The sequence below is a fragment of the Lutra lutra genome, chromosome 15, assembly GCF_902655055.1.
Source record: "Lutra lutra chromosome 15, mLutLut1.2, whole genome shotgun sequence".
In the NCBI taxonomy this organism is placed as follows: Eukaryota; Metazoa; Chordata; class Mammalia; order Carnivora; family Mustelidae; genus Lutra; species Lutra lutra.
In genome coordinates this window covers 214,699-229,387 of record NC_062292.1, presented here as the reverse complement: position 1 = coordinate 229,387, position 14,689 = coordinate 214,699, and the positions used below count along the sequence as shown (strand labels likewise).

General features: G+C 50.5%; 1 protein-coding gene across 5 annotated transcripts in view; it reads right to left on the bottom strand.

Annotated features, from left to right (window-relative positions):
- MPZL1 (myelin protein zero like 1) overlaps positions 1 to 14,689 on the bottom strand; it is a 58,485-nt gene that overhangs the window by 12,389 nt on the left and 31,407 nt on the right. For 3 of the 5 annotated variants that reach the window (XM_047704138.1, XM_047704139.1, XM_047704140.1), the window contains exons 2-4: positions 7,988 to 8,154; positions 4,140 to 4,353; positions 3,312 to 3,444 (exon numbers count right to left, since the gene is read on the bottom strand). In XM_047704138.1, coding sequence (XP_047560094.1) covers positions 3,312 to 3,444; positions 4,140 to 4,353; positions 7,988 to 8,154 — 514 coding nt within the window. Of the gene's footprint in view, positions 1 to 2,062; positions 2,578 to 3,311; positions 3,445 to 4,139; positions 4,354 to 7,987; positions 8,155 to 14,689 lie in introns of all 5 variants that reach the window. The other 2 variants (XR_007122981.1, XR_007122980.1) reach the window with 2 other exon arrangements.

Below are 14,689 nucleotides of genomic sequence, written 5' to 3'. Positions count from 1 at the left end.
AACAGAGATGCACACGCACACGCACACGCCACACAAAGAACATACATACTCCAATGCACAAACCCTCTAGGAACAGCGACGCACACGCACACGCACACGCAGAACATACATACTCCGATGCACAAACCCTCTAGGAACAGTGACGCACACGCACACGCAGAACATACATACTCCGATGCACAAGCCCTCTAGGAACAGTGACGCACACGCACACGCACACGCACACGAAGAACATACACACTCCGATGCACAAACCCTCTAGGAACAGCGACGCACACGCACACGCACACGCAGAACATACATACTCCGATGCACAAACCCTCTAGGAACAGTGACGCACACGCACACGAAGAACATACATACTCCGATGCACAAACCCTCTAGGAACAGAGACGCACACGCACACGCACACGAAGAACATACATACTCCGATGCACAAACCCTCTAGGAACAGTGACGCACACGCACACGCACACGAAGAACATACATACTCCGATGCACAAGCCCTCTAGGAACAGCGACGCACACGAAGAACATACATACTCCGATGCACAAACCCTCTAGGAACAGTGACGCACACACACACGAAGAACATACATACTCCGATGCACAAACCCTCTAGGAACAGTGACGCACACACACACGCACACGCACACGAAGAACATACATACTCCGATGCACAAGCCCTCTAGGAACAGCGACGCACACGCACACGCACACGCAGAACATACATACTCCGATGCACAAGCCCTTAGGAACAGCGATGCACACGCAGAACATACATACTCCGATGCACAAGCCCTCTAGGAACAGTGACGCACACGCACACGAAGAACATACATACTCCGATGCACAAACCCTCTAGGAACAGAGATGCACACGCACACGCCACACAAAGAACATACATACTCCGATGCACAAACCCTCTAGGAACAGTGACACACACGCACACGCACACGAAGAACATACATACTCCGATGCACAAACCCTCTAGGAACAGTGACACACACGCACACGCCATTCGAAGAACATACATACTCCGATGCACAAGCCCTCTAGGAACAGTGACGCACACGCACACGCACACGAAGAACATACATACTCCGAGGCACAAGCCCTCTAGGAACAGCGATGCACACGCAGAACATACATACTCCGATGCACAAGCCCTCTAGGAACAGCGATGCACACGCAGAACATACATACTCCGATGCACAAGCCCTCTAGGAACAGTGACGCACACGCACACGAAGAACATACATACTCCGATGCACAAACCCTCTAGGAACAGTGACACACACGCACACGCCACACGAAGAACATACATACTCCGATGCACAAACCCTCTAGGAACAGTGACACACACGCACACGCCACACGAAGAACATACATACTCCGATGCACAAGCCCTCTAGGAACAGTGACGCACACGCACACGCACACGAAGAACATACATACTCCGAGGCACAAGCCCTCTAGGAACAGCGATGCACACGCAGAACATACATACTCCGATGCACAAGCCCTCTAGGAACAGCGATGCACACGCAGAACATACATACTCCGATGCACAAGCCCTCTAGGAACAGTGACGCACACGCACACGAAGAACATACATACTCCGATGCACAAGCCCTCTAGGAACAGCGATGCACACGCAGAACATACATACTCCGATGCACAAGCCCTCTAGGAACAGTGACGCACACGCACACGAAGAACATACATACTCCGATGCACAAACCCTCTAGGAACAGAGATGCACACGCACACGCACACGAAGAACATACATACTCCGATGCACAAACCCTCTAGGAACAGTGACGCACACGCACACGAAGAACATACATACTCCGATGCACAAACCCTCTAGGAACCCTGACAACCCAGGTTCCGGGGATGGCACACTCGACAAGGGGCCTGTGCAAACACAGGACGCATCCGTGGACAAACTGTAGTAACTGCTGGGTTAGCTCAGAGCTAGCGGGTTAGCTGTCGACAAGGGCGAGGGGCGGAACGCACACACGTCATGTTAACAGCAACGGGCAGTGTGATTGGTTACCATGTGTCTAGTGGGAGTGGAAGAGGACCCCAGCCCTGCCACAGTCCCAGGGTGTCGTCTATGTCAGCTTTTCTTAGGAAGTGGCAGATGAGCAGGATCTGATCCCGGCACACCACGGCAGAAAAAGCAGGGGAGGAAAAAACCACAGTCAGAAGAAAAGCAGCATTCACGATGCCATGCAGGATTCTAAGGCACAGTTCTGCCCCCTTCTGAGCCCCAAAGCAAGAGCTACAGACCCAGGCATGTCACCACCCGCCGTTAGTCTCACGTGGAAAACCAGCCCTCTAGTTACAGGTCTTCGTAAAGCACTCACCATGCAAAGGGGAAGACAGAGTCAGCAGGACAGAGCATTCCAAGCAAACAAGATCTGAATTTGAGCACTCAAACTTGTTAGAACACGGCACTCCTAAAGACCAGAGCAGCGGAGCCCGGGTTCCTACCACCAGCAGCACGGGGGTCCAGGGCACGCCATCCTCTCGGAGCACAATCCCTGATTCAGGCTGTTGCTGGCAAGCCTGCGCACAGGGGGCCCGGCTCGCACTGCTGCCTGAACCCGGCCTCGCTCGGTCTTACCCTGGGAGTCCTACCTAGCGTGCGTGGGCTGGCCGGCCAGCTGGAGCCAGGGAGAAGTCCTTCAGTTAGACACGCACCCTCTGCTCCGAGGTACTCTCTTTCCGAAGCCATAAACAAAAAGACAATCTACTTCTCTTTATTGCTGGTACACTCTGCGGTTCAGCTCTCACTAGCCCAGTTTCGAGGGTGCAGCCGTGCATTCGAGAATGAGCACAGCAGTAAAACCGCTCACGAAGCAGGAAGAGCGGGAAAGCCCTCACGTCACAGCCGCTGCGGCTGTCAGCGCCGCGCTCTGGGACTAGGGTTTCATATTCACCTAACTGCAAAGGAGAGCCTCGTGAGACCACTACCAGAGACTCAAACCACACTCAGAGCGGGAAAGGAACGTGCGTGGTCTCGCAGTCCTAACTGTGGTCGGGGGGCTGCCGACGGCCGTGCCCATCGCCGGACCCAGGACGGGCCTTCTGGAGTGGGGCGGAGGCCACAGCCCGCGCTCACCCACAGGCCTCCGAGCTCTGCTGGCCCCTGCGGGACACACTCCCCCACTCCGATGTGAAAGCAAACAGTAGCTAATACTTCACCATTCTTTCTCCACAAAAAATTCACGTTTTTTAAATTCCTTCCCTTCCCCCATCCTCTCCCCCGCCCCGCCCCCGCCCCGAGCACCGTTTCTTACCCAATATAATCCCGTTTAGAGTTTCTCCTTCTATAGAGGACAGCCAGGGTCATGCTGATGAGCAGAGTGAGACCCAGGACCACAGCAGTAACTATCCCCACCACCACCCAAACTGGAAACACGGGCAAGACCTCTGGAGAGAAAGAACAAAATCATTTTAAGGTACTTTGCTACCAAGAGAAGCAGGATTTTATTAAATCAGTAAGTGAGTGCTTTAGCGGCTTCCACGTCCTCTGTAGTGTCCGCATCACGAGCTCCTGGCGTCTGACTGACGACGTGCACACGCTCACGGGTGAAGGATGCGCTACAGAGCATAGCACGTCTGCCACACAGCCCTCCCTCCCGATGCTCTAAAGCCAGAGAAATTCCAGGGCTGTGAATTTACCTCAATTTCCTCCCCAACAAAGCAGACTTTGTCTCAAAGGGAGACGCCAGAACCTGCATTTCCTGCGTATTTTCCAAGAAAGGGAAGGAAAACACTGTCCTGCTTTTGCAAATGTGGAAACTCTCCCTCGAAGGACATGGAAGCCGTACTCACCTTCCTTCCCACCGCCCACCCCTTCCACCCACGGTGAGTTCGGTCTTACTTCCAATTAATACTGAAGAAGGACGTTCCTGAATTTGGGTGAGCGGGCCCCAAGGGTACGGATGCGGAACCTGGCTCAAGCAGCCGGGGAAGCAGGGGCTCTCTGACCTCACAGCCGTAGGTACATGGGGGCAGGGCACCTAACTGCAGACACACATTCTTGGAAATGTCACTCCTGCTCTTCAACTGAACCTGAGACAAAGGGGACTGTGTTACCACTGCCAGAACGCTCAGGGAAGTACCTTTCTCTACGACATAGAGCCTAATGTGTCCCGGCTGGGCAACAATGTCAGGAGGGTTTTTGACGTCACAAATATAGGTGCCGTTGTGGATAAACTGCATATTTTCTATGTTGATGGACGCGTCTTTCTTGTCCAGGTCTCCAGCCCAGCTGGTCCTGTCCTTAAATGGTGGGTAATTCCCAGGATACACTTGCCCTTGGGAGTAGTGGAAAAACTGCAACCAGAAAAAAAAGACACATGAGCTCTCCTCACAGGCAGGCACCCCATACTCCGTAATGGGCGAAGACTTCATAGAGGAAGGCATACAACTCCATATGACAAGTGAGCTATGGGACAGAAGCCAGACCAGCGTTTAGAAAGCACGGGGATCGAACCTATTTCAGCTGAAGCCATAAACTCGTGTATCATCTCAAATCTTCTCAATATGCCACCGGTGGAGTGATTACTGCCCATTCTTCATACATAAGGAAAAGGAGACTCAAAGAGGCCATCTGTTCAAGGTCACAGTGACAACAGGGGGTGGACCCAAAGTCAAAGTTAGGACCATCTGACCCTTCAGAGGCAGTGACCACACCCATGATGGAGACTGTGAATCCAAAGGTTTCCGTCTGAATTCACAAAGTTTACCACTTAGTTCTAGAAAGCCCTGAAACAGGTAAAGCCTAAATATCACAGAGCAGTTAAGTTAATCTGACGGGCTTCTCCCTCTTACGTACTGGTTTCCCAGGGAAATGTTACAGGTGCATGAGAGGAAGCCCAGACACCCCGCTGTCCTCACTTCTCTTCGAAGACCAGCCTTCAGCTAACTTTCCTCACACCAGCTTTTTAGCAAAGGAACTCATTTCTCAAAGAAACCTTGTCAAGCCCAGCACCTTGGAAACTGGGTACGGTCTAGGGGCCGGGGGTCTCTCCTGATCCTGGGCTTCGACCCAAGCAGCTTTTTCTCCTTACTCCCTGGTGGGATGGCAGTGGGCCAGGGGAAACCTATAAAAACCAAAGCAACCAGCTCATCTTATTAAACGTATTCTGATGCCTTTGAGTTAAAAGATCTTGTATCAACAGCTAAGCGTTCAGGAATTGCCTGTGATCAGGTTGCTGTGTAAGTATAAACTGATCCGCTAAATACACTAATGAAAACCCAGCACGTTCTTCACAATAAGCCTTGTAGACTTGCTGGAAGCCACTTGACAAGACTGCCTCGAGCATAAATGGCGCCAACTTTTTGAGAGAAAGTTATTACCACTGGGTGTCTTCCTGGTGAGGTTTTATTTCCCGTGGACTGGACGATGCCCCTCACACCCACTCTTACTGAAGACTAAACCCTCACAGGTTTGGACTCATTTGAGTAAACTTATGTGTGCTAAATTTTGCATCTGTGGGAAGCATCTTTTGCACCGAGGCCATGTTCCCATGAAGATGCAGACCACGTCCCCCGGTCGCCCGCACGACTCCTGCCCTCAGTCACTCCTATGCAAACTCACGGAGAGTCACCCCAGCTGTACCCAGAGAGTAAGTTAGCTAACCTCTGCACGCGTGGACTTGACCTCAGCCTGCCTTCCTTCTCTGGCATAACATCCAGGCCGTCTTCCTTTTTTATGAAAATCCCGGAAGACATAGGTCCACTTAAGGATTTGGAAGTCAGGTGCGATATATTCCAACCTGGAGCAACAGGTCTTGTTTTGGAGACTTAATTCAACAGTGAACATGTAGCTTTCCCGACATCGCATGTCGGGAAGGGAAGCCACTCAGGCTAAAGTTTTATTCCCGGGGCTCCAGTCATCTCTATACACACCGCCAGTTCCCAAAGGAGACCCTCAGGAGCTCATGATCTAGAGGTAATGGACAGGCAGTCACTCTGTTCTTTCAGGAAAGGCATCAAGGGGATATTTTTTGCCCAAAGACTCTCCGTTTAAAAAAAAAAAAAGACACTCTCCACTTCCACAGATGACCAAATAGCAGCTTCTAGAGCTTCTAAACCATGCGTTCTCAACAGGGGTGACACCTCTCACCGCGGGGGGCAAATACTGGCTCTGAGGACAGAGAACAATAAGAAAAAAATCTTACTCTTTTTTACATATAAAACACAGATTTAACAGTGTATCTGTGGTCTTAAAATTTCATAGAAGGGGGACAGAAATTAGGAAAGCATATTTCAAAGACACTCCGTAGGAAGGGGATAATGAATAAAAACACTGAGAGACACAGCTTGAAGAATCCCTAAAGCCTAGAGACAGTAAACATTATAAACAAATGTTTCCCTCGGGCCGCCTGGGTGGCTCAGTGGGTTAAGCCTCTGCCTTTGGCGCAGGTCATGATCCCAGGATCCCAGGATCGAGCCCCACATTGGGCTCTCTGCTCAGCGGGGAGCTTGCTTCCTCCTCTCTGCCTGCCTGTCTGCCTACTTGTGATCTCTGTCTGTCAAATAAATAAATAAAATCTTTAAAAACAAAACAAACAAACAAAAAAACCACAAATGTTTCCCTCTGAGTGAGGGGAGACATAGTGGAAATAACAGAGCAACCAGAGGGCAACAAAACAGGGTTTGAACAATTCCCGCCTGTATGGTGTGACATGGGGTAGGTCATGACCCTCTGAGCAGTTTCCCATGCCCCCCAAGTCTGCAGTGGGAAACAAACATGTTCCTCGTGAGGGTGAGGAGGTGATAAGACGGGTGTGCGAGGGGCACAGCCTCCAGAGGGTGCTCAGGGATGTAACCCATCATCATGCAGAATTTATCTTAGAGAGAAGCAGCAGACTCTGTCCCTGCTGAGTACTGACACACTGAAAAGGGAGACCTGCTAGAGCATGTCCATGTGCAGATGGAACCACAGAAACAGGACAAACTGTGCACATTAGCCCCTCAGGAGCCAGACACGGTCCCAAGCACTTGACGTGACAATCCTCTGCGACCCTCACAGCAGCCCCAGGGGGAGGGCTGCTCGTCCCCATCTTGCAGACATGAATCAGGGGGGCCAGAGTGCCGGGAGGGCTCAGTGGGTTAAGCATCTGCCTCCGGCTCAGGTCATGATCTCAGGGTCCTGGGATGGAGCCCCGGGGGGAGTCTGCTTCTCCCTCTGCCTCTGACCCTCCCCCTGCTTGTGCTCTCTTATATGCTCTCTCTCAAATAAATAAATAAAATGTTTTAAAAGTACATTAAGAAAAGAACCAGATGGTCCATCCACATGGAATCACCACACTGCTTGGCCCGCACTCGGCTGCTGACAGACGAACCTTCCTGTCAGCTCTCTGGCGCTCATCTGTTTGGCCGCTCACCTCAGTCTGAAATCCCCCCTGGGACCATTCCTACCCCCAATTATTCCAGAGTGAGAGCACACAACTCAGGACCCACTGCACAGGAAGGCCCACGACTGCTGCGGAAGCAGACGGATTCTACATAAAAACCCTCATACTTAAATCAGAAAGGAGAGTGTGTGTGTGTGTGTGTGTGTGTGTGTGTGTGTGTGTGTAAAACAGGAAGAGTTCAAAGAAATACAAATAAAAATGGGGCAAATGAAAGTTGAAATGGGGAGGATCAACCAGGATTGGTCAGCAGGGTTGACTGGAAGCTGCTCCATGGAAGAGAAATCCCATAAGGGGATGTGATGGAGGAGAACAGGGCTGGTGAGCGGGGCGGACCATCTGCGCAAGGCCAAGGAAAGCACTGCATTTCAAGGACGCCGAACTTATTTCTTCCCGGAGAACTTGAAGCAAGAGAAGGGCCCTGGAATCTGAGTGTCAACACAGTGCTTTGGGAAGCAAACCAGCCATCGGAAGAACGTACATTCACGACAGGACAGCAGGGGAGAAGCGGGGAGGGAGGCTCGGGAGGAGGACGTGAGCATGCCTACCGACACAGTGGTGTCGGTCCCCTCTGGCTGGAAGCTCCAGGAGACCGAGGTCGACGTGCCCGTGGTGTTAGCGGACTTGAACTTGCAAGTCAGCTTCCCTTGTGTCCCATTTGCCACGAAGATTTCCTTTGGCGTATACACCTCCAAGGCTGGCACGCCAGTGGTCACTGGAGAGAGAAGACCAAAGAGAGCCTGAGTCGGGCTTAGCGAACACCACGCGCTGACCTATGAGGACAGACGCAAAGACCACGAGAGTCACTCGAAGTCTGCCGCACATCTGCGGCTGTCGTGTACTACGCGCGTCTGGCAGAATGTCCCACCGCCAGGTACTGCCCACAAGCAGGGCAAACTGCTGACCGCCCAGGACTTTGTTCCTGCTTTTCAGCAAGAAGATATTTTCACTATTCAGCTATACCTAATGTCTATGTTTTCTTTCAAATTAACCAGACTTGGGGCACCCGGGTGGCTCAGTGGGTGAAGCCTCTGCCTTTGGCTCAGGTCATGATCTTAGGGTCCTGGAATCGAGCCCTGCATCGGGCTCTCTGCTCAGCGGGGGGCCTGTTTCCTCCTCTCGCTGCCTGCTTCTCTGCCTACTTGTGATCTCTGTCAAATAAATAAAATTATATATATATATATATATATATATATATTATTAAATTAACCAGACTTTATTTCTTAGAGCAGTCTTAGGGTTACAGAAACGACGAGCAGGAAGCAGAGGGTTCCCATCTCTTCCCTCACTCCCTCGCCCCCTCCAAGTTTCCCTATTAGTAACATCTTTTGTTAGTGTAATACACTGGACCACTGATGAGTCAATATTGTTAACTAAATCCCACCCTTTATATTAAGGCTCACTCTGTGCTATCCGTATCATGGGTTTTGACAATGTATCCACTATTACAGTCAAACACAGAATCATTCTACTGCCCTAAACTCCATGTCCTGCCTGTTCCCTCCTCTCCTCCCTGCCCCAGGCCCCTGGTAACCACTGATTTTTTCTACTGTTTCTTTGCCTTTGCCAGACCATTATGTGGTTGGAATCATAGAGCAAATGTAGCCTTTTCTTTTTTTTTTTAAAGGATTTATTTATTTGACAGACAGAGATCACAAGTAGGCAGAGAGGCAGGCAGAGAGAGGGGGAAGCAGGTTCCCCGCCAAGGGGAGAGCCCGATGCAAGGGCTCGATCCCAGGACCCTGGGATCATGACCTGAGCCGAAGGCAGAGGCTTAACCCACTGAGCCACCCAGGCGCCCCCAAATGTAGCCTTTTCAAATTAGCTGCTATCACTTAGTAATATTTAAGTTTCTTCCATGTCATTTATAGCAAGAGAGCTCATTTCTTTTTATTGCTGAATAATGGATATTATTTATGGGTCTTTACCTCCTGAAGGACATCTTGGTTGCTTCCCTGATGGTCTATTTTTAATAATGTTGAGGGCATGTTTTTTTCCACTTCTTTAAACAGTTCTACCTGTTAAATTTCAACTGCGATCACACTAAACTTTTCTCATCTTCTATATTTAATGTAATTCAAACTATTCTGGGTACAGTATCGGTTCATTGAGAGCCATATTAAGAACACGTGGGTGGCAGTCATTAAGCACTGGACCGGAGCTCAGCTCAGGTCAGGGTCTCAGAATCTCAGAATCCCACTGGACCCCGCAATCGGTGGGGACTCTGCTTGAGATTGTTTTTGTCTCTCCCTCTGCCCCTCCCCTTCCCTGCACTATAATAAACAAATAAATCTTAAAAAAAAAAAAAAAAAAAAAAGCCAGGGCCCCCTGTGTGGCCCAGAAAGTGAAGCATCTGCCTTCCGCTGGGCCGGAGGCCCGAGCCAGCCTTGAAGAGCCTGCTTCTCCCTCTGCCCCTCCCTGCAGCCCCTCCTCCACTGTGGACACGTGCTCTCTCTCCCTCTCCAGCAAAAATAAATAAATAAAATCTTTAAAAAAAAAAAAAGCCAAGTTTATTGTTTAACTGACCCGAAATTTCCTTTAAGGGATTTAAGGCGAAAATATGCACAACACATTCTGCTTTCCTTAGTGAAACCGTATCTACTGCTAGTTTCCGTGTGCCATAGAAGAACCAGCTGCGCACCCTGGGTCATATTTTCACTTCACCCACTGAGTTCATGCAGTTAGCCTAAGCCCAGAAATAGTCGTTAAAATGTCTATCACTTATAATATAAAAATAGCTCCTTTTTTCAAATCTGTAAGCAGAGCCAACTGCAAGAATTTTAAGGACTGCTGCAAAAATAAAATAATCTTCACTCAAAAAAGACATGTTCATGGATCAAATGAAGGTTACAAAGAAAATAATTTAGCCTAAAAATGAAACCAATTAAAGCCTACATAGAAAAGATTATCTTCCAAATAAAGATATTTTTTAAGGACACAGTTTGGGAAAAATCCGTACCCTCAGTGTCCCGTTTCTTCTTCGAATGTAATAGATGAGCACAACAGGGAAGGGCACTGTCTACCAGCCAGGCCTGACGATCATGCGCAGAACGTTTTCCTCCTGAGGTCTTAACCACGGCTCTCGGCCGAGGAGAACAAGTCCTCCCCCAGTCCTCCCAACCGTCTTCCAAATGTTTATTCTCAGGACACAATGGGCACTTTTGGCTATTCTCTTAAATAAACTGATAGCCACACTGCACCAAGCAGACTTTTTCTGCTAAGGAGGGTGGATTATTATTATAGAGAACAATGGATTATTATTTGTGGTCCAAACCTCAAAACAAGCCCTTCTTTCAAACAAGAAGCAAACAAAAGACGTTCCCTGCCATCGTGGGTAGGCAGGAAAGCACGCCAAGGCATCGGAGTTCAAAATGAAGGACAAAGCACAAGGCCAGGCCATTGGACCAGGTTATCCCAGGAAGCGGCACTGGTTGATAGCAAGGGAAGCCAGTCTACAACGCCAATTAATAAAAGTCTCCTCAAGGGTTTTCTTTGGCCAGATCCCTGCCTCAAGGCTGGCTTGCAAAATCTGACACCTGAGAGGTTATTTAGAGATGGAACTGGGCCAAGGGTCCGAGTTTACAGTCACTGAATTTTGACCATAAAGACAAACCAAATCCCCAAGTGGCTTTTAGACAATCCAAGACAGACTTAATGATATCACTTGTTAATGAACAAGTGACTTAAAAAAAAGGTCACTCTTTGGCTGATTAGGACAGGAAGCTCTTACAGCCAGGATTAGGAATTCCAACTCTGGCCAATCAGCAGTTCCAATAAAATAAAATAAAATGGCTCCATACAGACCTAGTTAACATCCTCTCATCCCTGGCTCACTCGTTCTCAGCAGCATTACCCTTGCCCCAGCTCTTGGAGATCCCATTAGTCGTAAAATGAACCTTCCAAAGCCCCAGCCTCTTTGTTTATCTTCTCTTTCCCTGTGATCTTATCCTCAGGCCTATCGCAGCCGCTCATTCCCACATCCTTCCCTAGGCCAGGGCTTTGGCCCTGCTGAAAACTGGGCTGCCCTGCTCCCTGCTCAGGGGCTGTCCCCTGCAGAACAGGGTGTTTAGCACTGACCCTGACCTCTACTAGATGTCAGTGGCATCCTCTCCCCTTCTAGCCGTGGCAATCAAAAAATGTCCCCAGACTCTGAAACAGCTTCTCGGGGCCAAACTACCCATAGCTGAGAACCACGGCCCCAGACCCTATTATTAATACGAGCACACCCTCCACAATCTCATGCTTCTCTACTCTCTGACTCCACCTCCTGTCTTTCCAGGGCACGTCCCCCAAGACCCTGACTTTGCCAATCCTTCAGCTGCAGCAGAACCTAAAGATCCATTGACCCTCCAGTCTCTTTATGGTCTCTCATGCTCAGCACGTCTTCGTTTTGTCCTACTCAGACTGGTTCCCAGGCATATGACTGGACCCATCCCCTGACTCTCTCCCCTCTGTGCATTCAACCCAATCCTGTACCTGCCCCCCACCCCCCGTATCTCCACCAAGACAGCGGAGCACAGACGGAGAAAAGGACACAATCCCACAGGCTGGTTTCACCTGAAACTCATGACCACTAACTTAAAAGGGGGCTCTTAATGCTGTCCAGCAATCCTTCCCCATTTCCCTAGTCCATCTACTTTGCCACTTTCACATCTTCCTCTCTAACCTCAACCCTCCCCCGAACACCGTGCTTCCTATTTCACTGAGAAAGCAGAAGCAAGCAGCAAAGAACTTCCCCAGTCCCCACAGGAAACCTCTGTGCTCCTCTTCAAGGCCGGCCCCTCTACACGGGACCTCTTCTCTGGCCTAACTAAGGATGGCAGTCAGCAACTCTTCCTCTTTCTCCAGAATGTTCACTCTCCGGAGTCACCGCCAGCAGCCGCATACACACCCACATCTATATTTACATCCCAGCTGTACGGAAAAAAACCTTGACCCGGCATCTCCCCACCGTGATGGCTGTTTCGTTCTCTTCTATTTTACAGATCTTCAAAGAATGGTCCATATTTACTGTGCCCAAGGTCTCTGCTCCCATATTCTCTTGAATAAACCCAACCCAGGCTTTTATTCTCAGTCCCCCACTGAAGCTCTTCTTATCAAAGAATCCGATGATTCCCTGCGTCTAAATCAACAGTCAGTTCTCAGTCCTCGACATGGCGCAGTGGACGGCTTCCCACCTGGAACAATTGTTCTTTCTCAGTCTGACTTCTGAGATGCCACTTGTCGGTTCTCGTATCTCACTGCCTGCTCCTTTTTGGCTCTCCTGACCTCCGTAGTGGGAGAGTTCCAGACCCTCCTGCTGACCCCTTATCTCTTCTTTTGATGACCTCATCTAGTCTTAAAGCTGTAATTATCCCCTAAATGCTGCGTGCGCCTGCACACACACACACACACACACAATGTCCATCAACAGCCTCACTTGGCTCTAACTGGCATCTCAAACTTAGTATGTGTGGACCAACTTCCGGACTCCCGCTCTCAAACCCACTGCTCCGCAGCCCCTTCCCCTCAGTAAGCGGCGATGCCAGCCTTCCAGTGGCTGAGGCTTCCCGACACTGTGCTTTCTCACACTTGCCTCCATGCTGTCACCAAACACGCTGTGTCTACTTAGAAACATCTCTCAAGGGGCTGCTGGGTGGCTCCGTTGTTGGGCGTCTCCCTTCATCTCAGGTCATGATCCCAGGGTCCTGGGATCGAGCCCTGCATCAGGCTCCCTGCTCGGCAGGAAGCCTGCTTCTCCCTCTCCCACTACCCCTGCTTGTGTTCCCTTTCACTCTTTGTCAAATAAATAAAATAAAATTAAAAAAAAAAAAAATTTCTCCGAAGTGCTCTGTCCTTGCGTCTCCCAGCGCCACCGTCCTGGTTCCAGCTGGGGTGTCCAGGCGGCTTCCCAAACTGGTGCCTCCGCCCCACCTCCGCCCGGCTTGGTGCAGCCGGTCCCCGGGGGGCTGCGCAGATCTTGTAACATACGTATCGGATCATATACTGCTCTGCCCAAGACACTCCACGGTTCTCCGCGTGAGCCAGCATCGGGCGGAAGCCCTCACAGGCCCCCGAAGCCCCAAGAGTGTGAACTCCCGGCCACTGCTCAGGCCGTCCCGCCCAGGCTTCTCCCTCGGCCGAGCTGCAGCAGCTGCCCTGGTCGTGTCGTGGCCCCTTGGCCTGTGAGCGCCCCCAAGGACAGAGAGATGGGAGGGAACCCGGGAAGCTGTGGGGCCAGGAGAGACCAGGGCAGAGCCGGAGGCGGTGGGGAGGCCGAGCCAGGTGCTCTGCCCAGGGCTCCTGGGGAGGACCTTCAGTGGGTCCCCATGCTTGCAGAGCCGCGGTTAGCCACGGGCTCCGCCCCGCCCGCGGCCAGCGGGAACGCGAGAAGGGTGCTGCTCCTGGTGGGCCGAGGCTGGCACCGCGGGGGTGAAGGGCAGGTTTCACCGTCACAGGGCAGCCCACGCCACTCCTGCAAGGCCCAAGTTCAGTGGTTTCTGAAACAACTGGGCACGGTGTGCTCTGTGCAGACTCTCCCCAACCCCCGTCCCCAGGAGTGCTGTAAATACACAGTAAAATCACTCCAGAACTCAGAGGGCCGGTCTTCACAGTCATGAAAGAGAGTCCGCTAGAATGGCTAGAAACGCAAACGGAAAGCACACTGAGATGAGGGGAAACTACTGTTGTAAACCCATCACTCCTCGCCACTGCGGACTGGGTCCCAGCCTGAGCGAGACAGTAAATAGGGCTCGTTTAGGCCGAAGATTTAGGTTCATGGCAAACATTGCCGTGAGAACTTTAAAGCTTTAATTCAAAAGTTCAGATGGGGAAAGTCTCTTGAATCCTGGAAAAACCAGCTGCCTAAGGAATAAGAACACAGAAGTGAAACGAAACGAAATCAAAGGTTAAGTGAGGTCTGACGTTTTTCCACCCCGCCAACTTCGGATTCCGAGTTATATATTAACTTGCCTGTACGTTTCAAATGGCGCTGAGCTTACTTTCTTCCTGGGGGAAAGGAATCCTGCTAAGCGACACTTGCCTTCAAAGGGCAAGACATTGGACCAAGGACAACCCTTCTCCTGGGGGATTAATTCAAATGAAAAAAGCCTGAAAAATCATCTGATGAGGAATCAAAGAGTTTGCAAAATCAACTCACCAGGAGTCATTTCTACAGTCATCAACTATGAGACCCACCATCTTGATATTCTTCTATTTCAGAGGGAGAACCACAACAGTTGAGGAAAAAAACAAAACGACAAAACAGCATC